The sequence below is a fragment of the Eptatretus burgeri genome, chromosome 4, assembly GCF_056783735.1.
Source record: "Eptatretus burgeri isolate ZD-2024b chromosome 4, Ebu_testis_v1, whole genome shotgun sequence".
Lineage (NCBI taxonomy): Eukaryota > Metazoa > Chordata > Myxini > Myxiniformes > Myxinidae > Eptatretus > Eptatretus burgeri.
In genome coordinates, this window is record NC_140964.1 from 123,374,637 (window position 1) to 123,400,435 (window position 25,799).

Here is a 25,799-nt window from a genome sequence, read left to right on the forward strand (position 1 = left end):
ACAAGAGAATTCTGATAGTATGATAAGGAGATATCTTGCATTAAAGTGAATTCCCAACCAACGGCACCAGCTATCGGTCTTAAGATTAAACAAAAATATGTAGTTGGGACATAAATCTGCCTTTGTAAACAGATCAAGATCCATTGAATGACCAATAGAGATGCCACCTCAAACCACAAATAACTTAATTCTGAGATGATAATACTTGAACATGTTGCAACGTGTAAAATGTTATGCTTAGCCTTTCCAGACTCCACCGTGTTTATCGTTATTTGATTAACGAAATAATAATTGCAGCACAGTACTGTAGCTCCCTTACAAGGGACTTCAATGCAAGGGGCCACCATTCGGCCCATCGAAGCCTGCACAATGATTGACAACATATAGTTGTTTGTCCATTCTCGACATTGTAAATGCTGAGAATCAAGCAAGCAAAGCAGTACTGTAGATATAATTTTTAAAGTCTCGAGTAAGACTCAGCCGTGGTTCGAACCGCAGATCTTCCAGACTCTATCCTTTATGCCAGAGTGTGGCTGATTCATCAGTGAACAATAGATGTGCCCACTTGAAGAGCTTCCAGTTTTGGTGGATCCCAGTGAGTGAGGCAGTGTTTAGTGTCATGAAGACAACTGTGGTCCAGAAGTCCAACTATAGCTCATCTTCTGGTACTCAAATAAAAGTCACGCAACACATTTGTTTTTGACAACTCCAACAGATGTTCTCAAGTAGAACGACTGCCTCCCTGTGATGTCATATGGTAATCATTATACGGTAGAGTTTCAACGAGTAATAGGCATCCACAGCAATCTTTGACGATGTTGTGCAACATTGGCCGAGGCCCTCTTTTTTCGTCCGGCCTCACCTTTATTTGCTTTTAAATATGTTTTATCCGCAACTACTTGAGCGATTGACAAAACTTTCTTCATATGGGCACCTATCCATGGAGGTTTTTTTAAAAAACAAAGTTACATGATGATTGGATGGAAAATGTGGCCGGTGTTCCAAAAAGTCTATTTTCTATAAGGCGTGCGTTGCAGGGTGTTTCACGTATCGGGAATAAACAGCCTCAACCTCGCTTCGCTCAACCTTAGCCAAATTAACCTTTGAAGGCTATAAGTACAACAATGATTGTATAAATCAGGCCAGGAGTTTAATTCCATGCCCACACAACTTAGCTTCAACAGAAGAGTTCAGTGCAAACAGACCATCATCTATTCGTGTACATCCAGATTCTAACATTAGATCAGGTCTGCCAATGCAGTGAGGAACCATCCACCACTCCCTGGCATCTGTGGATATCAAAACATTAACACTTATAAAAACAAAAGATGCTATCAGTGAAGCAGCCACCTGAAAGAAAAAAAAAGATCAAATTTTAAATACATCCAAAGGCTTAGAGGGAATGTTCCTGAGGGCATTCAGTTATGTTGTAAAATGTGCCAACACCTGCCAGAGCTACTGCATCATACTGTAAAATTGTATAATTCAAAAAGTGTTTGTGTGTTTGTTTGACTTGCATGCACTCCTGAACAGAATACCTTGAAAACTGGTAGCTGTACAGGTGTGTGCCCAGGAAAGTATAAAGCGATAAAACAAAACAAATCATAGCACCAGTGCACTCATGATGATGTGATGTACACAATTACATATAGAGAGAACTGGAGCTCCAATAATGCCACCTAGTGGGTGTCAGTATAACAAGTCAACCATTGAAGTGGGGGAATTATCATTTGTGTGCTTGTTTGACTTCTATACACTCCTGGACAGCTGGATGAAACAACACCTCCAAATCACCATTCCTACTCAGCCATCCTCTGCTCTGTGTCTTGTGCAAACCAGTCTGCACGACCATGGTTGTCCTCCATAGATCAGATCATGCCGTAGAAGTCCTCACCTGCCCCTTTGTATCTGATGGAATCTGCTTTGGGTGGTGCCATTAGCAGGGATAATTATTTTCTTGTATATTAGTGCATGTGCTTTTCTATTAGTTTGTCCGTTAAATAAATGGGACGAACCATCCATTCATCATGACCAGCTAGTCTCCGTTCCCCGTATTGTTCCAATAAATCATTTCATTCAGCCAATGCTGAGCGACGCGAGGTCGAGGTCGTTTATTCCTGATGCATGAAACACCCTGTGACCCATGCCTCCAGAAAACAGACTTTTTGGAATGCTGGTTGTATTTTCCATCCAATCATCAAGTGACTTTGCTTTAAAATAAATAAATAAATTCTGCATGAGAAGGCACTCCTATGTTGAAATTTTTGCATCAATCACTCAAGAGGTTAGAGATAAACCAAATTTAAAAGCAAAAAAGTAAAAAAAGTGAGGGCAGGGGAAAAAAAACAAGAAACTAGAAGGGCACTCTTCGACGTCGCAACATCGCAAGATATACCTCCACATGAGTACATCATTATGCATACAGTACTTGTATCAAGTTTGATTTCAATCCCTGAACACAGATTCAAAATTTTAAATAATTCTGCTGCCAGACCATGCCTCCGATCAGGTTGACATTTAAAACATATTGTTACGGGTTCAAGGAACCATATGCATTCAAACATACAGGTGCCCCGAAGTTAGTTATGCCGTTAAGTATATGTGTAGAAAGAACGCCTCCTCGTGTTTAGTTGGAAATCGAAGATGTGCGTTGCGATGTTTTTTTTAGTTCGGTTAATAAAATATTTAATTTCCCCTCTTATGGAATCACAGTACCTTCCTAGTGCTTGCAGCCCTCGGTTCGCTGGCCACAGTGTACCACTGTCCACCAGCTGTCTATAGACTCGTTTTTCCCCAGGGCAAAATCTCCACGTTCACTGTTCCAGTTCCTTCTCGGCTTCCCCAAACATACGCAGTGTGGCTGCACAGTCATTCACCTTCCCCCAACACACGTGGAGTAGGCGGGCCTCGCCAGTGCCTGGCCGAGGCCCCGCCCAGAAATGGCGGACCCATGGGAGCCCTGCCCAATCAGGGCGGACAGTGATGTCAGTTTTTGACCAAGGCCCTGCCACGCTGAGAGAGGTCGATGGACTACGAAGGGACCCTCTGAGACGCACCTTCGTTGGAGTTCAGTCAAAAGGCTCAGTTCAGTTCTGCATTCACTGGGGCGTTCATTGCAGTTTTGCTGGAGTCTTGAGTTCGGTGTACGGGGAGGATTGACAGACAGAGCTTTTTCACGAGTCAGTGGGTGGTGGTGCGTGGTCGTTTTTCGTTGGTGGAGCGATCCAGCTGGTTTATTCCGAGAACGACTGAGGACTACCGACCTCGACTGGGTCTCTCGCTGGGTCCTGTCCGCGACCCTCATCCCCGCGCTGGGACTCCGCTCGGGTTCCTCCGCAGACATGAGCCCCATGCGTGTGACTGCGGGCCGAGCTGCATGACCATTGCCAGATGCCGAACTACGGAGCCCCCCCTCCCTCCAACATGCAGGTACCCAGCTGAGCCGCGACCCCAGCTCGTCTCTCTCCCTGACTGCGAGGTTCCTTGGAATTCACCTGGGTTTTATTTTCGTCTGTGTGTGTGGCGCCATTTGCCAAGTACAACTGCAAAAGTGTTTTCGATCATTGTAAATCTCCTGCATATCCGCAATAAGCTTGCTCTGTGTCCTCCTTGCTGTAAATAAAACAATTGGAGAAATGTTCCCAGTTCATTTCCGTCCTTTCTTTCATTGGTCCAGCATGGTTCGGATCTGAGTTTTCGCCGGGTCTTTGTTCCCATTAATCTGCTCATCCCAGCCGGCAAGGCAGTTCTGCTCGACTGCACCTGAAACGGAGTTGTTAGTCGTTAGTTGGAACTCTACCGCAGTCGGTAGAGTGACCTGGTTCGAGCAAGACATGTCGAGGGCGTAGTTCCCCGGTAGATGACACCGCGTGGTTAATTAGGTAAATTGGTGCTAAACAAAAAGACCCTACGCTACGCGGTGGAGGTATTGGTGTCTACGGTCGGTTAAGCGACCCGCCGCCTCACGGAGTTATCCGTGAGCTACGGCCTACAATTCCGGGAGTCTGGTCGTTCTCGCCACCAGTCCCGGCCCGCAACAATATATTCCCCACGACTACTAGATCATAGCTGACGTTTCACGTCGATTGATGAAGCAGTTCAAAAGAAAGAATTTTAAAAAGATTTTTGTTGCATCCAATATGGCTGCCAGACCATGCGACCTATTAATTATTTGTGAACAAACTGGTATCCCCAAGGCTTGGGGGTCATTTGGGTGAAGTTTCCCCTCGATCTGTCAAGCCATTCTGGAGAAGATTTTTAAAGGTATATTCTTTAAAGAAAAAATTAATAGCTATCAAACTATGACCAATTAAATGGCATCATAGGTGGAGAACTTTTTGTTCCTCACGGATAGGCGATCATATCTGTAAATTTTGCCTCGATCTGTACAGCCATTTCAGATAAGAAGATTTTTTTGAAGGTTTTTATGTTAAAAACAATATGGTGCCGAACCATGTGACCGATGACATCAATTCCCCCTCCCCCCCCAAACAAACGCACACTTAGCCCGAGATAACCCTCAACAATTTTCATACTGATCGGACAAAGCATTCAATGTATGCAATTATGATGTCATAATGAAGCCATCCCATGACATCAAAAAAAAAAATCACTCGTTTTCCATGAGAATTACTTCACATGTGCCAAGTTTCAATTTTTTTCCATGGAGCGCTTTTGGAGATGGAGGTCCAAAGTTTTTCCTTTATTCCAACATGGCTGCCACACTACATGACCTTAGTCCAGGCATTTTCGCAGAAATATTTGGTCAACCTCCCACAAATTGCAACAAAAGCAAACTCAACAGATTTTGATTCCTGGATATGTCCTCAGTGACAGAAAAAAAGTCCTAAGGGATCCTCCGGGGGGGGGGGGGGAAGTCCTGAAATCATGGAAATCCAATATGGCCGCCACCCGGCTTCGGGGAAAATGAGAAAATTGTAAAGCTTGATCATTTAAGATGTAAATATATGTTTTTCTGCATTCTAATCGTTTCTAGTTATGGTCAGTATATTGATATTGTTGCGAATTCGCGGCCGCCGACGTGCTAACGGCCACGTAACTCGAATCGCGACACGTCGCCCACCGGACGGACAATTCCGTCGTGACCCTCTCGGACTAACGCCGGGAGCTCGTCACGGGTGGGCCTTTTGGCCTCACCACGATCGTGCCAATCGGCCACCCGCGTGGGATAGGGTTGTTCGCCAAACTCGACCTACCTAAGTACCCACGCGGAGGGTAGACCGGGCGATCGCACCTCGCCACAGGTCGACCCCGGACACGGGCCGCTTAAGCGACCCGTTCCGTACTATCGGGATAACCGAGCGGTGTTATCGTAGGCCTCGATGGTTCCGATTAATTATCGGGCGTATTAAGCCCAATACCAACCCTTTACGTGAAGCAAGATGGAGATTCAATTAAAGAAAAGACGAAGCGAAACGGGAAAACAGTTCAACATGATGCACATTTATACCACGGCACACAGAAAGCACACATATACAATTAAAACAAAATGCACATAAAGCAATTGCAACATAAGAAACACAACAATGCAGATCTACAACCGACTACACGTACACACCGCAACACTTACACAGTTTTACTTTACGGATGGCGCCAACAACACATTTACTCAAAAGCAAAAGAAAAGGGCCACCCTCAAAGACAAGGGGGCAGACGAGGCCTGTGGGCCAATATTTGCGCGGGACCTGAAAGAGCAGTCAGGTCCGCGAGACCAGGTGGATCCTACCCGTGTCTTTGTGATGAGCCGCAAATGTGGCGGCGCGGCGGTGCCCCGACTTCGTGCTCCTTCGCGGGTTTCATTGGCACTGCTTGGAATGGGGTGGGAACGGGCCCCCTTTTCGCACTATCTCAGCGCGGGAGGAAAAAGGGGGGGAATTGTTGATGCTCTGGGGAAGGAGTATAGCTGGCTTGCTTGGGTCCCGCGACGAGCGATTCCACCGCGACCTCGTCGCCGACCGCCGTCTTCCTTGCCTCGGACCCGAGCTCTTCGCTCTCTTCCCCAATTCTCCTCAGCCGACTGCAGCAAACTACCTGTACGCCCTCGCCTCCCGACTCCACTCCGCGCTCCAACCCGACTCTGCCCCAAAACTCTTCGCCCTTCCAAGGCCGACTCCGCTCAAACCGACCCTCTCAAATAGACTCTGCCGAGACCGACTCGACCCAAACCGACTCTGCCGCCGCCACACTCTGCTCTCCAAAACTGACTCTACCAAATTCGCCCCGCGATCGGCGCTTTATAGGCCGGCAGGAGAACCCATATGCAAATTTCTGGATCAGAACGAGCTCGGGGGTGGAGCCACGCTCGCCCATTGGACAGAGAAAAAGGGGCGTGAACTTCCCCTGATCCTAGAATTTGCATATCTCGATTCTACACCGACGCGCCTGGAGGCGGGGCCAAACCGCCCCGCGCTTGCTGATTGGACGGATCAGAAGTGGGCGTGTAGCATTCCTGATCCGAATTCTCCTCGGAAAGGCCGCATTTTGCACTCGCGGCTCGGCGCGCGTCCCGTACGAGCCCAGGACACCCTGACGCTTGGTGCTCACAAGTGGTGCGGGAATGGCCACAGAAGGAGAGAGGTGAAGGTGGTGGAGGGTTTATGGCCATGGTGCCGTTTGGAATGGCGGTGATGCGATGTTTGCGGGAGCGAGTTGTGAAGGTAAAGATCGTGGCTGTTGGCGTTGTTGTTGTTGTTGTGAAGCAGCGTTGTAGTTGGTGGTTGTTGTGTGATGGCGGTTGAGACGTGGTTGGTTTAAAATAAAGATAGAACAGAAAAACGGCTATCTCAAAGGGTCGCAGCCTGAATGAATCACATTTATTCCCTCGAAACAACGGGTTTGGGCTAACTTCACATGTACTTACAGAGATATCTCACCTGCGGGACCTGAATGGTGGTTTGCAAATTTCCTCAACCGCAACAATATACAAGAATAATTATAAAAAAGTGAAATGTATTGAGGGTAAAATAAAAAATTATAGCTTTTTTGTCCAAAATGTCAATTTTTTTTGTCCCGAAAAAAAATATTTACCCGATACTGATTTTGGCTCCTGGACAAAAAAAAAAGAAACGTTGAAGACACAAGATGAAATCAAGTCTATGGCAATACAATATAATTATGTAAATCATTGAAACATGACAAAATTCACAATTCCACTCGGGGCAATCACATCTGCCTGACGAAGGTTTCGAAATGAAAATGAAAATTCGCATTAAACTCAGAAACTACATCCATTATAAACTTACCATACATGTTGAGAAAAATCAAGCGTATTAAAGTTAGAACTCGACAATGTCGTCATCATCCTCATCATTGTCACATGGAGTATTTGTGCAGCCAGAGCCCCTGCAGTTTCCACAAGCTGGAGTGCACTCAATGTTGTGCTTCTTGGATGTACATCTCATGGTGCTACATTCAGCCTGGCAGTTGCACTGAATGACACTTAACATCTTTTCAGGAGCTGGAGCTATTGATGTCTGAAGTGGCACAAAACCCCCATCACACTTCTGCCAACCCCAGTCTGTGGAAGAAGTATGCAAGTCTGACGTCTTGAAACGAATCAAAGACCACCTTCAGAAGCATGCCGAGTCTGCAAAGATATATTCTGGAACTTCAGCGCTCTGGGTTCAGTATACGGACATGCTAGACATTCTACGCAAATACATCTGGGCAGAGCGCACTGGGAACTGGGCACTACATCTACAGGCCATCCAGGAAATGCTGCCTTACCTGGCAGCCTCGGGCCACAACCTGTATGCCAAATCTCGAGGGTGTATCTGCAGCAGATGTCCAACCTCAAAACTCAACATCCCAATGTCCAACAACGTTTTGATGAGGGGTTCCACGTGGTTCGACGAAGTGATCGCCTGTGGGCACATCTTTCATCTGACCTGATCATCGAACAAGTTCTGATGAGAAGTTTGAAGACCAGCGGGGGGCTCACACGAGGGCGAGGAATGACAGAGCAACAACGGCTGGTATGGCTACTATCAATGCCTGCCTGTGCAGAAATAAACCAGGCAATGCAGGAGCTCACAGTTGTGAACGACAACACTGGAGAGCAGAAGGAGGACATGATCAAGGCAAGACAATCTCGTGACTGGAAGGACACACTATCAGCTCTTCAGTATTTACAGGAACGGAATCCATTCAGTAGTGATCCACGTCTGAGGAACATTGCCACTGGAGTTCATGCACACCCCACCATCAACGTCGATACAGCACATGCTGTAGGAGCCAAAATATTGAAATCTATGGATGGGAAAACACCTGCCGAGTACACATTTAAGAGGAAAGACCAAGTTGTCACCCTCGGCATAAAGTCATCTGTCAAGATTGATGGAGAGCAAGTCCTGGTTGACCCAAAACACCTCTTCCAGAGACTGATCACTGTTGCACAGACAACAGAAGAACTGGAGTCGGCCTTCAAATATGAACTGTGCAGCTATCCACCAGCCCTCTTTGATTCATCTCTTCAGCTCCGAGAAGCACACAAGCCAGTCTTTGCTGATGCCATCTGGGATGTTCTTGGATCCGATGTCCCAGCCAATATCCCCAATGATGGGCAACAGTATGTTTTGGATGGCGGGGCACTTGTTCAACGCATTCCATGGTCTCGTGGATCTACATACAGAGACATATGCTACCAGTACACTGATTATGTAACGAAGAAGTACGGAGATGCCATAGTCGTGTTTGATGGTTATGAGAGTACCAACACGAAGGACATGACACACCAGAGACGGTCTAAAGGGAATGCTGGCACTACTGTGACATTTACAGCTGACATGAGTCTCACAATGAAGAAGGAACAGTTTCTTGCCAATAGGCAGAATAACCAGCGATTCATTTTTATGTTGAGTCAAGAGCTTCAGAAGAAGAACTCTGAGACACACCATGCCTCAGGGGATGCTGATCTCCTGGTTGTACTGAAGGCCATGCAGTCTGCTACTGTCACCAACACTGTGTTAGTTGGTGATGACACAGACCTCCTCATCCTCCTATGCTACCATGCAAGCTTAGAATCCCATGACCTCTTCTTTTGTCCCGAGCCAAATAAGAACAAGAAGAAGCCTCGCATCTGGAACATCAAGGCTACAAAGAAAATGATTGGTACAGACATATGCAAGCACATACTGTTTCTACATGCAGTTCTTGGGTGCGACACGACATCTCGTCTTCATGGGATTGGAAAGGGAGCTTCCCTCAAAAAGTTCAAAGCAAACAACACATTCAGTTAGCAGGCCAAGGTTTTTGATACATATCCAGCTTCCGTATGTGATGTGGCAGATGCAGGAGAGAAAAAAAAAAAACATTGGTGATAATCTACAACGGAAAGTCAACTGACACCCTGGACACCCTCCGGTATCAGTGGTACTGGGACAAGGTGGCTTGGAGCTCCTCTCACGTGCACCCACAGACGTTACCACCAACATCAGAAGCAGCAAAGTATCACAGCCTGCGCGTGTATCTGCAAGTCCATGAATGGAAGGGATGTGCAGATGAACTTCTTCCGACAGACTGGGGTTGGCAGAAGTGTGACGAGGGTTTTGTGCCACTTCAGACATCAATAGCTCCAGCTCCTGAAAAGATGTTACGTGTCATTAAGTGCAACTGCCAGGCTGAATGTGGCACCATGAGATGCACATGCAAGAAGCACAACATTGAGTGCACTCCAGCTTGTGGAAACTGCAGGGGCTCTGGCTGCACAAACACAATGATGAGGATGATGACGACATTGTCGAGTTCTAACTTTAATACGCTTGATTTTTCTCAACATGTATGGTAAGTTTATAATGGATGTAGTTTCTGAGTTTAATGCGATTTTCATTTTCATTTCCAAACCTTCGTCAGGCAGATGTGATTGCCCCGAGTGGAATTGTGAATTTTGTCACGTTTCAATTATTTACATTATTATATTGTATTGCCATAGACTTCATTTCATCTTGTGTCTTCAACATTTCTTTTTTTTTTTTTGGTCCAGGAGCCAAAATCAGTATCAGGTAAATTTTTTTTTTTTCGGGACAAAAATTGACATTTTTGGACAAAAAAAAAAATCTATAATTTTTTATTTTACCCTCAATACATTTCACTTTTTAAATAATTATTCTTGTATATCAATATACTGACCATAACTAGAAACAATTATAATGCAGAAAAACATATATTTACATATTAAAATATCAATCTTTACAATTTTCTCATTTTCCCCGAAGCTGGGTGGCGGCCATATTGGATTTCCATGATTTCAGGACTTTCCCCCTGGAGGATCCCTTAGGACTTTTTTCTGTCACTGAGGACATATCCAGGAATCTAAATCTGTTGAGTTTGCTTTTGTTGCAATTTGTGGGAGGTCATCCAACATTTCGACTGTCCTACCTATGATGTCATAATTATCATTATGATTATCACAAGTCCTGTCACACCTATAAATAGAATTGTGTGTTAATCGGATAAGTTGTTGCAGAGAAGAGAGATAAAATTAGCAAGGACGGATGTACATACAACCCAAAAACATAATGCCATGGGCGACTGAATCAGTGGAGGCATGAAAAGCGAGGGCCACGGCCGGAGTTCCACAACATGGTTGAGGAGGGTTGTGGACACCTATTACGAGTAATTTAAAAGTTGAACAAAACGTTCTGCATGCACATGATCAAAGCAGTATGAGCTTTAAAAAATAAAATAAAAAAAATGGGAGTTGCGCATGTAGTTTCATGACCTTACAGCCATGGAAAGGTTCAGGTGTGAAATCTCCGAAAAAAAAGTTACAAGATGACCACAGGTTACACACCTTCACTCTTATTCCACTTTCACGCACAAGATTCAATCCAGCATGGGTTCACCCACTCGGCACACAGTATAAATGAAGGCAAGCACAGCTCCATGATGTGTGCAACATGCACGTGCTCACATACCTGTAAAAGCGCCTGTGGTGCTTTGGGCTCCCATACCTTCCAGTGGGCAGGAGAAAACCACACAAACAGTCACTGACAATTTGAAACAGTTTTTACACCATGCACTCTTAGACACAGTAAATAAAAATAATTCACACCATTTTAGGAATGACGTTGCAGCAAAACTGTTGGGTGAGGTTCAAAGATTTAAAATCTTCAAATAAGAATGCTGATATCTGCAGTGATGTATTTAGCATTTTCAGGTACGAGTGGAAATGAAATATTGCTGGTATAGGGTCCTACCACTACAAGCCAGGAATCTGGGTTGGCCTCCAGATGTCAGGGATACCGAGAAGGTCTTTCCTACAGTTTCAGCCATTTCTGACCATAAAAATGACATTCATTCATGCCAACATTTTGGTGCTTTGTGACCCTCAACCAATGGAAAGGTTCAGGTGTGAAATCTTCAAAGAAGTTACAAGATCACCACAGGTTACACACCTTTGCTCTTAATCTATTTTCTCAAGATTCAGTCCAGCATGGATTCACCCACTCAGCACATAGTATAAAATGAAGATGAGCACAGCTCAATGGTGTGTGCAAAAAGTGCATGCCCACATACAGTGCCTTCAGAAAGTATTCACACCCCTCAACTTTTGTCACATTTTGTGTTACAGCCTGAAATGTCTCACGTCAATAAGTATTCACCCCCCCCACCTCCCCCCACCCACCCGAGAGTTCATAATTTGGAGAAGCACCTTTGGCAGTGATTACAACTTCGAGTCTTCTTGGGTACGTCTATCAGCTTTGCACATCTCGATTTGGGGATTTTCTCTCATTCTTCCTTGCAGATTTGCTCAAGCTCTGCTCAGTCGGTTGGGGAGTGTCGGTGAACAGCAATCTTCAAGTCTTTCCACAGATTCGCAATGGGATTCAAGTCTGAGCTTTAGCTGGGCCACTTAAGGACTTTCACGTTCTTGTTCTGAAGCCATTCCAGTGTTGCTTTGGCTGTATGCTTGGGGTCATTATCCTGTTGGAACATAAATCTTCACCACAGTCAAAGGTCACTTGCACTCTAAAGCAGGTTCTCCTCAAGGATTTCCATGTATTTGGCTCCATTAATTATTGCCTCTATCCTTGCATGTCTCCCAGTCCCTGCCCTTGAAAAGCATCCTGATAACATGATGCTGCCACTACCATGCTTCATGGTAGGGATGGTGTTGGATGGGTGATGAGCAGTGCTCAATTTCCACCAGACGTAGCTCTTTGCATTCAGACCAAAGAGTTCCATTTTCGTCTAATCAAACCACAGAATATTTTCCCTCATGCTCTTGGAGTCTTTCATGTGCCTTTTTGCAAACTGCAGGCATGCTGTCATGTGCCTTCTTCTCAGAAGTGTCTTCTGTCTGGCAACTTTCCCAACAAGCCTAGATTTGTGAAGTGCTGCATAAATTGTTATGCTTCCAGCAGGTTCTCCCATCTCAGCCAAGGAACTCTGTAGTTCTATCAGAATGGTCATTGTGCGATTGGTCACCTCCGTGACCAAGGTCCTTCTTGCCAGGTTGCTCAGTTTGGTCGGACGGCCAGCTCTAGGTCGAGGCTGGGTAGTTCCATATTCTATCCATTTCCTAATGATGGAGCTCACTGTGCTCGTGGGAACTTTCAACATTCCAGAAATTGTTTCATCCCCTTCCCCAGATCTGTGCCTCCTCACAATTCTATGTCGGAGTTCTACGGACAGTTCCTTGGAACTTCTTGACAGAGTTTCTACTCTGACATGCACAATCAACTGTGGGACCTTCTGTAGAAAGATGTGAATTTTTTAAATCATGTCCAATAAATTGAATTGGCCATCGGTGGACTCCAATCAAGTGAAAGAGACATCCCAAGGATGACCAAAGGAAATTGGATGCACCTGAGCTCAATTTAGAGTCTCATAGTGAAGGGGTTGAATACTTGACACATGACATTTCAGCTTTTCATTTTTAATTAGATTGTAAAAAATATTTCAAAACATTTTTTTCACTTTGGGGTATTTTGTGTAGATTGGGTGACAAAAAAAAAAAAAAAATCTCCATTTTAAATTCAGGCTGTAACAAAATGTGACAAAAGTCAAGGAGTGTGAATACTTTGACGGCATTGTACGTTTTGCCTTTGAACTTGACGTATCTTAAAGAGTTCATAATTGAAATCAAACTTCATTGCCATTGATGTCATTCAATATCTTAGCTACCCATCACTCCTGATAGTATTACAACTTAACGAGCTTTGGCATACTCCTCACCCCCCCCCCCCGCCCCTTGACACTGTCGAGGCTCGTATGAGAGAAAACACACAGAACGTACAACAAGGGGAGCAGGAGACAAGTGTGTTACAGAGAGACATGAGGAGATCTGTGGAAGAGAGAGGGATGGGGCAGGGTACATGGTGTAAACAAGATGGACACAACAGAGACTTTCAGGTTCTTCCATGACAGGGACTTTCAGGAAGGAAAGCAGAGAATTTGAAGGAGGTGGGTTTGGGGTGGATTGACAGGGGTAGAAAAGATCATGGTTTTGGATAGGAGAAGACAAGAGATGGTGGTGAACAGCTGTGTTGAAGACCTGGAGGGAAGAGTGAGAGTTTGTTCCAAAGGGGGGAAAGAAAGAGGACCTTCAGCGACTAAGGAAATATTGGGGGGGGGGGAGGTGAGGCCAGAGAGAAGACGGTAGAAGACAGATAGACCAGCGACCTGCCTGCGTTGAGAGAGTGAGACCCAAAGACTCGGCCACGTCACAGGAGAAATCAATGATCCTAAATGCCTTGGTTTCTACAGCGTGAAGCCGAGAAAGGTGACAGGCAAGAGCACCAACCCAGAGGGGAGAGCAGTACTTCATCAGGCTGCGGATGAAAGCTTTGTTTGTGGTCAGGAGCTCAGGTGTGCCAAGGAAGGACTTCACATGACAGAGTATTTCCAGTCGGCGACTGGCTTTGGAGGTCAGCTTGGAAGTGTGGCTTTCCCAGGAAAGATCATGGCACATAGTGAGACCCAGAAGCTTGCATGAAAGGACTTCAAGAAGAATGTTGAAAAAGTCGATGAGGAGCGGGGGGGGGGGGGTTCAAGATGGTCCTTTCAGAGAGACATAGTGAGAATGAGATTTGTCAGGATTGAAAGACATGTTCCACATGTTGGACCAGCTTGTGATTTTATTCAGATCTGCAGAGAATGAAGAGGCTGCTGCTTGTTGATCTGAGGGATGTCAGGTGGTACGGCAGAGGGTGGAGTAATCAGCAAAAATGTCAATTCTGATAATTTGAACAGCTAAGTCGGCCCGCACACCTGAATGGTGCAGCAGACAGCTGAGTTCCGAATGCAATCTAACACTACGTCAGTCTTAAAGAAAAATATTTAACAAAACAACTTAACCCTCATCAGGAATATTCAAATAAATCGCTGAAAATCTTACAGGCAGATTGACACACTTCTCTTTGGGAGTGATTGTTTAATAAATAAAGGACAGACAGGATAAGGAAAAAAAAATAAAAAAAAATTAAAAGAATAAAAATGAAAAATGGAACATCATCGCGACAGTAGCACTTCAACCTTGGAGTACACAGCATGTGTAAACAAAATGGTAAAAACACACTCGACAATCACGGTTCTCCCGGACGCTAAAATATTACGAGACCAAATGAATGGGATCGCCTCATTTTTGAGTACCCTTCACTTGATGGCAGCATGGAAAATTATGGTAATTTCCGGAATGCCCAGGCTGACTCGACGAAGGCTTCCGATCGGACAAATTGACCTTCGGGACTCGTCGCAATAAAGATGAAAGGGGTGTCAGAGACGGACAATTGGGAAAAGGGATGTTATGGATTATATTGTTGACTCCATTTTGGTGAGGCTTTCAAGTAAATTGTATCAATGGAGCACTTCTGCATAGTTAATGTCATCCTGTAAAAAGTTATATTATTTTTGTTGCAAAGGTGTCAGTCTAACTTGAAAACTTAGTGGGTAAAAAGACGCGACTGGCACCTAAATACATCCGTGACTTGGTACTATAAAAAAATATCTACACTACTGGTCAAACGTTTTAGAACACTCCCATTTTTCCAGTTTTTACTGAAATTTAAGCAGTTTAATGTTTCAACACACTCTGAAATTAAAGCAGAGAACAAATAAACAATTGCAGATAAAAAAGAAATCATGGAATCGTTTTGTTGAACAAAATTTAATCTAAATTTTTGACTCATCAAAGTAGACATCTTTTGCCGATAGAACAGCCAAACATAATCGTGGCATTTTTTTTTCTACAATGGAAATCAAATATTGTTCGGAAAGTTCTTCCCAACACTGTTGTGGAAGTTCCCACAAATGTGTTGCACTTGTAGGTTGCTTTTCTTTCACCCTTCTGCTAGTTCATCCCAAACCAGCTTGATGGAGTTCAAGTCTGGAGTCTGTGTTGGCCATTCCACAATTTGAAGCCTACAGTCTTGTTCTTTTCTTCTAAAGTAGTTCTGACATAGCCTGGAGGTATGTTTTGGGTCCTTATCTTGCTGTCGGATGAACGCCTGACCAACGAGGCGTAGACCAGAGGGTATTGCATGGCGCTGCAAAATGCTGTGGTGGCCCCTTTTGTTTCAGGGTGTCAGTCACTCTGTGCAAATCGCCGACTCTGGATCCAGCAAAAGAGCCCCAGATCATCACGCTTCCTCCTCCATGTTTGACAGTTGGTGTCACACACTGAGGAACCATCCTTTGCCTACTTTTGACGGCGTACAAAAACCCTGCGTGATGACCCGAAGATTTCAAATTTTGATTCATCGGTCCATAATACCTTCTTCCAGTTTTCAGTAGTCCACTGGTGGTGCTTCATGGCCCAGGAAAGCCTCTTTTTCTTATTTTGCCATCTCAGCAATGGCTTTCTTACTGCCACTCGACCTGTCAAACCTGCAGCTCAAAGTCTTCTCTTCACAGTTGAAACTGAGTCTTCCTTACTTCGACCAGTGTTAAGCTGTCCTTGAGGCTGCTGTTCTGTGGGCCGCCTATCATGCAAGCTGTTGACTCTCAGAAAACTTGTCTTCTGATTGTGTTGTGGCTTTGGGTCTGCCAGACCTCTTCTTGTCAGAGTTTCCTCCAGTTTTCAAGTGCCTTTTGATGGTGTTTGAAACTGTACTCACTGACACCTTGGATTCCTTTGCAATTTCTCGAAAGGAAAGACCTACACTTTTAAAGGTTATAATGGTCTGTCTGTCTTTCTTTCTTTGTTAATTGTCTTTTTCTTGCCATTATGATAGCAATATACTACTTCCTGAAGTGCAATATCATCCAAATAATGCTTCAGAGGGTGTAGCAACACGGTCTGTTCCAACACTGCTTTTATACAGACAGAGGGTTTATAACTAATCAACAAAAGTTGGGACACCTGTAGGAATTGTTTGCATCAACATCCAAGGCTTAATTTACTTCCATTGCTGCAGAACAGCTGCATTTGCTAACCCATTACTTGTTCCCTGAAAAAGGCCATTTTTAACAACTCTGAAATTTACATGATTTTTCAGTTTTTGGTAACCTAAACTTTTTCTGTTTTTTTTAAACCTCTGGCAGTTTACCACTTAGCTTTGTACCATTTCAGGTTATTCACTGGACTTGAATTGCTTAAATTTCAGTAAAAACTGGAAAAATGGGGGTATTCTAAAACTTTTGAGCGGAAGTGTATATCTATCTATGTTTTATCGTACAAGTGAAAAAAGTAAATACTCCATGAGAGGAGTGCAAAATATTCTCAAAATGAACTACAACAGTCCAATACATTCTGCTATATGTATAGACCTAATCAAGTTTTTCACCTGTAATTGGAGGGAATAACCAATCAGTTCTCACAATCAATTATCCCAGGTGGTAGGATTTCCATAAATTAATTCTCATGCTCTCAGCCAAAGAAAGCAATCAAGAAAAACTACACAAGGTAAGCCCTCTGCCATTTCAAACCCAACCCAGGTTCCCCTACAGCTGCAGACATTCACAAGTAGTACATACATGAGAATCCCAAAGCTGCACATTCCTCAGCTGTAGGATCAGTTTCAGCACTTGTTGGTGAGTCATCAGCAACAGCGTAGACAGAAACCCGCACCAATGAAGCACCCAAGCATGTCCCACGTGTAATGCCAACATCAGTGAACATATAAATAACAAGACAAAATCACATCGGTCACCTGTAACTGGAGGACCTAACCAATCAGTTGTCACCTAGTCAATGCCCCAGATGGCTAGAATTGCCATCAGGTGGGGGCCAATGATATAAAAGTCTTGTGCAGCTGTGTGGTGAAAGTCACGAAAGCAGCTTAGCCAAAGAAACTGCGCAAGTTAATCGTCGAGGTTCCCCGACAGAATGGGCTTTGCAGTTCAGCCGCTGCCAAGCTCCACCCAAGCAAGCCGTGCCTACTCTCCCCACTTGTGCTAGCTCAGGTGATGGCCTGATACTTTTCCCACAGAAACAGGGTCACCATTTGGAGCTCACTGTGTCTTGCCAGGCACAGCTCGTGGTGTTTTCAGTCCTGTCAAGGCCTCATGCATTCCTCATTAGAAAAGATTATAGATGTAAATCAAGGGTTAGGTACGCAATGTTCCCATTCGCTCGTCAAGTCAAGGGCAGGTTTGGGGAAGGCTAATTGCAGAGCATTGCTTCCCTTTGTTTCCCGTGCCATGTGCCAATACACTTTATAAAACCACTTAGTTTGTGAGTGCATTCGGGTGTTTCTGATTGCTATTAGAATTATACATGTCTGTTAAGGGACAGATTACATTTGGGCGGAGAGTGCCTAGGATTAGGACGATGATTTCACTCGGTTGCCATTGGAGTAATGGGCACATGGCACCGATCAGCATGACATATAGATTGGCTCGGTTGTTACATTGGAGAACGGCATCGTGGCAAACAGGCCTGAAATCCGACTTGGCACGATATAATCAGTTGGCCGTCGTGACCGCTTTGACAATTTGTCAAGATTCAGACCGGGCAACTGGCCGACACTTTTTGTTCGCAATTATGAGTACTTGTAACAATGTAAGAATGTTTCTGTGCATTTCATATACAAGTGCATTGCACAGGATTATTAGGAACAGGCACAAAGTCCATACACAAATTTTAAACGATTCACAGCAAGGTATTATGTGCAACAAATGGTAGCCACATAACATAAAAGGGAACATGGTAAGTACATACTTAAAAAATTATAGGTTCATAGCAGGAAGAAGCATACAGGAAATCAATTTGGCCTGTAACAGGACAGAGGATTTTTCTTTTTTAAACCAAGTGCACCAAAATAATTTGGTAGGTATCATCAGGCAGAGGGCTACCTCCCGACAGGACACAACCACAACTTGTTTCCCATGAGGCAGTACCAAGCGGTTATCCCCGTGCTGTCATCTGGAAAAGCTGATTACCATGCCTGCTATAAAACAGGATCACAAATTTAATCCTCCAGTGATCCCAAATGAACCCAATTGTCTGAGTGGCAAGAATGAGAAGTTATATAAAAACATAACCAAGTGATGTTTATGGCCTTAATCTAACAATCATCACCTCCTTCTAAATGTAACAGTATGGAGATGAGAAATAATGCAGACAACCACCAAACACAAGCCGACCACATTTCAACAAATTTCTCGCACTTGATAGAAGCAAGGCTCAAGGAAGATTCTAATCCAGGCTGGACAGTTTAGTACCTCCAGGCCATCCTAACCAGGATATTGAGGATTTGTTTAACAGAGCACAGAGGATTTCTTCACATTGTAATCTTCCTGCTGAAATTGACAAAATCATGAATATACTCAGTGAGAATGGTTATCCTGAGCAGATAGTTAAGAGATACATGCACAAGTTTCTAAACACGACAAAAGATCGGAAGATTGGTCCAGACAAATGTCCAGTCCATATGAGGATGCCCTGGAAAGGGCAATTGTCACGAAGGTTTGAAGTACAAATCAAACATATTGTATCTAACACGTTTCTGGCTTTGCAACCCCGAGTAATCGTTACCTTTCGCCGTTTACTGACGTCAGTCAACAAGGATGTGCTACCCATCTCACAAACCAGCAATGTTATTTATGAGTTTAAGTGCTGATGTGAAGCTTGGTACGTGGGCCACACAACACTCAGATTGGCTGATCGGATCAAACAACACGTCCCCTTGGCGATTCGAAGAAAGATTGTGAGGGTTAGAACACAACCAGTGCGAGCATGTATAATTATCCAGCAACCACCGGCCACTGTACCTGCTTCATCTGTCATTGCACAGCACCTAGTTGCCAACCCTATCTGCGCAGACCAGTACAATGCAGATATGTTCAGGATATTGAGTAGAGGTCGGAGCTCGTTTCATTTACGTATGTTGTAAGCAACCTTCATCCTTACCACCGATCCAATATTATGTCGTCAAAATGAATTTGTACGATCTCTGTGTCTCTTTCAGCATGGAAAGATCAAGGGAAGTACGGTAACAAATGATGAGTGGACCTTCGGGGAAACCCATCCCCCCTCTCTCCAGGATGTGGTTGCAAACGTCAATAGTCGACGAACTCTGCTCCAGCCAATGGGAGCTTGAGGTGAAGATGAGCCAACCAATGGGCGTTCGGATTAACCGTGACGACATTACGGTTGAACCAATCAGTGTCTACCTGATTGACACCTGCGTATAAAGCACACGCCTTCACTTCCTCCATTAACTTGCTGCAATTTTACTCTGAGGAGTGGAGCACGAAAAGCTTCGGTCACTATTATGTCGTGTTTGTTTGTATCCATATTAAAGTTCTGCAGTACCAAACATCTGTTTATAGCGAACGCAGTGAGCTTCATACTTAACACGTGTACATGAGAATAGGAAACAACAACAACAACACAAACACAATACTCTGGCAATTTGGAATCCGTGTCGTTGGCTATGGCCCTTTTGCTGCCGTTTTTTTTTTGCTTCTGGTTTTTTTTTGTTTCCGGTGTTTGTCATGGGGAATAATGCATGCTGGGAGATAAAGGCATCGTCGGAGACATGAAAGACCCAAATATCAGACATTGTGTATATTTTTCCTCCACTGATTTTCATAAAGATATCTCCCGCATCATCAAAAAATAATTTTTAATCGTGATTTACATTATTTGATCGCTGATCCCGAATCCAGGCCGAAGTAACCGGAAATTGCGTATACAGTTGTGAACAAGTTATAGGTAAAGTCAGAAGCGAATGCAAGAAGAATTCTATGTTGAATCTCGTATTAATTTTTTTTTTATACGAGATCCTGTTCTTTGTGTAGTTGTCGTTGTGAAGGTAATGTTGAGGAATTTTTTTTTCAGATGAGATCCTGTTCTTGGCGGTGTAGTTGTTGTTGCGAAGGAAATGTTGAGGTAATATTAATTTTTCTACATGAGATCCTGTTCTAGGCGGTGTAGTTGTCGTTGTGAAGGTAATGTTGAGGAAATCAAGATATCTCCCGCATCATCAAAAAATAATTTTTAATCGTGATTTACATTATTTGATCGCTGATCCTGAATCCAGGCCAAAGTAACCGGAAATTGCAGCATCGAATGCAAGAAGAATTCTACGTTCGCATCTTGGCTTTGCCTATATATATATATATATATATATATATATATATATATATATATATATATATATATATATATATATATATATATATATATATATATATATATATATATATACATCTGCCGAAGCACGTGTGCGTTGACATCATCAATTTTCCCTCACACACAACCCCCCTCCCCAATTTAACTCCAAATGACACGAAAAAAAAAATTCATACTGATCGGATAAAATATTCGACGTTTGCAATCATGAAATCATAACGAAGCCACCGATGACATCAAAAAAAAAAAAAAAATCGTTTCCCACGAGTACTTGCCATGTGCCAAGTTTCAAATCTTTCCATGGTGCGGTTTCAGAGATAGAGGTCCAAAGTTTTTCCTTTTTTCCAACATGGCTGCCACACCACGTGACCGATGACGTATCATTAAACATTCTGCATGAGTAGTCGCACCAATGGTAACTTTTGTGCACACACACACACACACACACACACACACACACACACACACACACACACAGAAACACACACACACACACACACACACACACACACACACACACAATCTTGGCTTATTACTCACCTGTACTCTTGACCTCGTCTTCCAACTGTGGAATCGCATTCTGAGTTTGATCTTGTTCTTCCCTTCACTGCCTTAAGTTGGCAGGCTATCACCATCTCACAACATTCCCCATCCCTATTCCTAACCTCTTATTCTCTCATCGACTTTACTCTCCAGTTCACCTACACTTTTCCACATTCATCCTCTGTCAGATTTTCCTGTCTGCGCAGACGTCCCTCGTCTATTTATCCTCTGTTCCGATCTGTCCATAGGATCTTACTTATTGTATTGCCTGCCTGTTGGTTCCTTGTGTAATGTACTGAAATGGAAGATGCTTAGCAGGCAGACACGATGCGGAGGAACAGTCGAGCCGGGCTGTGTTGCACAGTGCGAGTGCGGGCGTACTGTGCCCGCGGCTCCCCTTTATTCCGTATTCGCACACTCACGAGCCGGACGACTCCAGCATTACTACGACGCCTCAGGCGGCGCGCACACCTTATATCCCTCGCCGATACACTGAACACCACGACCACTCCTCGCATCATCACGCCCATCATGCATCATCATCATGCCCTTCCCCGTAGGCCCGCAGACTCCACCACACTCCTCCCCCCTAAAACTATGATTATTAAATGATTACCATTATAAGAAGCATACAGAACACGAAGGACTCCGTATAATAATCATGAAAATAAAATGAAAATAGCGAAGTATAACGCACCACATCATATAATGTGTCGATGCGAGCGAGTGGAGCAGCAAAGGCCAGGTTCCAAAGACGGAGGTGCACAAAGCACCCACCACACTCTGACCGCGTTACCGATATGAAGCAGCAAATGAGAAGCACAGCAGCACTACGCAGCAAAAACGCCCCCAGGCGGCCCATGCTGACATGGCCCTCGCCGAGGTCGTGACGACCTTTCGAGCCAACCTCCCCCGGCACCATCAAACGCCTCCGGCCCACTCCCCCCAGGCAGACCCGACGTAGATAAACATTCCGAGGCCGGAAGCCCGCTGTCTGGAAGCCGTGGCGCCAGCCTTAATCGACCTTGGCCGGGGGCACTGAACAGCGCCGCTGGCTGTATGCATTTAATGCTCCAAAACAACTCACGCACCACAATCAGTTGAGACGCCAACGCCCGTCCAAACGGCCTTGAGCGAACACAGAAAGCTGCGCTCGCAACCAGAGGTGGGGGTAACACCGACCAGGGCACCAGTCTTGGTTCCGAGTCGACCTCTGAGACCCACACGGCAGCGAGACGGGAGCAACTCCATTTAAACCACACTGCAATCATAGGCTCGTTATAAATCACTACGAACATTATCCGAAGCATTGCAAATTCATTTTTCCCTACAGCGCGCTCTTTTGATAAAATCCCAGCACATGACAAAGCAATTACCTGCGGCCCGGAACAATGGAAGGCCAACCCAACCTTTTTATTCGCCACCACCGCTCCTGAAGCCCCCACATCACATCACATTGATCATAATACAACTCCCATTGACTGATCTCTGCCACATCCACTTTCACACGAGAACTGCTGGCATTTATTTCAACAACGTTAAACTGCATCACTAGAGCAAGGAAAAACACATATGCCATGAACAACAACCCACAACCCACATCACGAGTCAGTTTCTTGATTGTCGACTCGATGTTGTGACTCGCGACTCCCTTTAGCGCCACGCCACCCGTTGAAGCTGCCTGAACAACATCGACGCGCATTGCCTCACGAACACTGCCGAAGCGCGGGAACTCATCGCGAGCGAAGCGCGGGAACTCATCGCGAGAGCTGATACGGCTCTCGCCGCTCCCGAACTGCACATCATTGCCGCCGGCAGCAACGAACGGTCGCTCCCGCTGCATCGACGCGGCCCCCGCCGCCAGAGCATCGCCCTCGTTACTCGACGAAGGCCTCGAAGAGAGCACTGGCACATCTGGAGGTACGAAGCGGAGACCCAGTCCGAGGTGCGCCAGCCAGTCCCGACCCAACAGGGGGGGGGCCCTCCCCTCGTACAACGAACACCGAGAGCCGGGCGCGTCGATCTCGGTAGCGCACTGAGACGTCGGCCCTCACAAGCGGTGCAATCGCCTCACCGGTGTACGTGTATAACGACAAGGCCGTCTTGAGCAGGCGAATACCGCGAAGACCACGAGCCGCCCGCTCATCCATGACCGACACTGCCGCCCCGGTATCCACGCAAAACACAGTCGGTTGGCCATTCACTTCGACCTCAACCGTGAAAGGCGTCGTCATCTCCGAACCCACGGAAAACAGACTCAACCGTGGTTGCATCTCCCGCTCTGGCTCGCCGGCATCGTCAGGCCCCGGTTGCAGGCCGATCTCCAGGTCACTGGGGTCCTCTCGCACCTCGTCATCCAAGACCCCAATGGAGGCCCCCGCCATCCGACACACACGCTTCAAATGTCCCACCTTGTGACAATGCAAACACACGGTGTTCTTATATGGGCACATTTGTCGCAGGTGCGGACCCCCACACCCCCAGCAGCCGCGGAAAGTCCCTTCGCTCCAGGTGCGACCGTGCTGCGGTGCCCCTTCGCTCCCGGTGCGACCGTGCTGCGGTGCCCCTCGTCCCGCACCGCCAGGCGCGCGTGCGACCTGCGGCACTTGAGCCACCGCTCGGACTCCGGGCTGCGCGACCCGCGGCACTTGTGCGGTTACCGCGTGGACCTCGGGATTAGTCGTCATGCCCCAGCTGGAGCTACTCATTACGTCCTGGCCAGCAATGGCGCGGACATCCGTGAGTGTCTGCTCGACAGACGAAGCAGTCACGACCGCCGAGTCGAATGTGATGTCGGTTAATCGCAGGATGGCTGCTACCATCTTTGCCTCTCGCAGACCAGAAATAAAACGATCTCTGAGCCTTGTCGGACGCTCCTCTGCCGTGAATTTGCACGGCACAGCCGAATGCTTCACTCGTGCTATGAAGTCCGCAACGCGCTCCTCGCCACCCTTAGCGAGATGATCGAACCGGAACCGCGCGAGATGTAACGACTTCTCTGGCGCCAAGTGGGTCTTCATTTTCGTCACGATGTCCTGAAAGGATAGCACATCATCACTGGGTCTATTTGGAGCCACCAAATCACTCAGCAGGCGGTAGTGCTCCGTTGATAGCGAGGCGAGCAAGATCGCCTTGCGTTTCTCTTCATCCTCTACATCATTCGCCCGAAAGTAGCAACCTAACTGTTCAGAAAACAACTCAAATTCATCTCCCCCGAACACGGGTACACGTCCGTGTGCCGTGCCCCGACCTTCCGCCATGCTCGCGCAGGTGAGACCCTTGGCTCTGTAGCTTGGAACCGCCCGGGTTACTTGCCGCCCTGCACACGCCGATCCGAAGATCCTCGTTCGACAACTGTAATGTACTGAAATGGAAGATGCTTAGCAGGCAGACACGATGCGGAGGAACAGTCGAGCCGGGCTGTGTTGCACAGTGCGAGCGCGGGCGTACTGTGCCCGCGGCTCCCCTTTATTCCGTATTTGCACACTCACGAGCCGGACGACTCCAGCATTACTACGACGCCTCAGGCGGCGCGCACACCTTATATCCCTCGCCGATACACTGACCACCACGACCACTCCTCCCATCATCACGCCCATCATGCATCATCATCATGCCCTTCCCCGTAGGCCCGCAGACTCCACCACACCTTGCAGAGCTTTCCACTCTACCCACCAGTTCTCCATTCCATTGTTTGTGTCAGCCTATCAAACATTGTCGTCAACTCATACACGAGCCTCAATCTGTACTAAAAAAAAAAATGTCAAAGTGGGTCAGTGTGTGTCAGTCAGTCAGTCAGTCCGTGTCGGTCTGAGGGGGTAGAGAATCACCTGTGGTCAGGTGATTCTCTCCCTGCTTACAGGGGAATTCATGCATTGCATTCTTCCAAGCCCATCCCTCGATGTACTGCAGTTACAGCGGAGGGTGGTGGACTTGACAGGGGAGTCCGAAGTGAAAGCCTGCTGGGCCGGTTACTCTGAGCGTCTGGACAAGGCTGATATACCAGCTATTGAGTTGGATGTCAGGGGTGTTACTATCCCTATTGCTGTCCCTCCAATCAACTGTGATCCACCTTCGTTTGTGGAAACACAGGCTGCGGTGAACCGGTTGAAATCACCAGTGAATACCAGAGTTAGGAAGGTTGAAAGGTTGAAATACCGGTTGAAAGAACTCGATACCGGAATTAGGAAGGCGAAATAAAAGATTAATGCAATGAGTTACATAAAGCATTGAATCGCCACATCTGTATTTTGTAACTGAAACTCTATTTTTCCAGCAGCTGACAGGATAGCCGACAGGTATGCACACTCCAAGATGTCTTGCCTTGGTTTGAATCCCGCCCAAGCTATAAACTGTCATCCCGGTGTTTCAGAAGCAAGGCGATTGATCAATGTGTGTGGCGTCTCTCAGATGGACGTTAAACTGGACGTCACATCTGCCGGAATCCCTCCACTCCACTCCACGACCCCTCTCCCTCCCTTTCTTCTCCCCTCCCTCTCTCCCACCATATACTCCTCCCCCTGCTTCCCCACCCCTCTCCCTCCATTAAGGGGATTGTAAAGGACCGATGGTTTAGTTTGGAATCTAAAACTGCTTCCCCATTGGGTAGCATGTACAAATCAGATTTGGAGTGAGCCAATCAGAGGGGTGCAAATGTCGCTGCATGTGCAGGCAGGCCGGCTTTTGGCAGGTAGATAGCATGGGCTTTATATGCTCC

At 46.0% G+C, this 25,799-nt stretch overlaps 1 protein-coding gene across 13 annotated transcripts in view; it reads right to left on the reverse strand.

Annotated features, from left to right (window-relative positions):
* Positions 1-25,799, reverse strand: part of KCNAB2 (potassium voltage-gated channel subfamily A regulatory beta subunit 2) — a 156,718-nt gene that overhangs the window by 97,647 nt on the left and 33,272 nt on the right. For 2 of the 13 annotated variants that reach the window (XM_085876164.1, XM_085876165.1), the window contains exon 3: positions 10,935-10,970. The exons of the other annotated variants lie outside the window; for them this stretch is intronic. In XM_085876164.1, the coding sequence (XP_085732290.1) occupies positions 10,935-10,970 (36 nt within the window). The remainder of the gene's footprint in view (positions 1-10,934; positions 10,971-25,799) is intronic. 13 annotated transcript variants of the gene reach the window in all.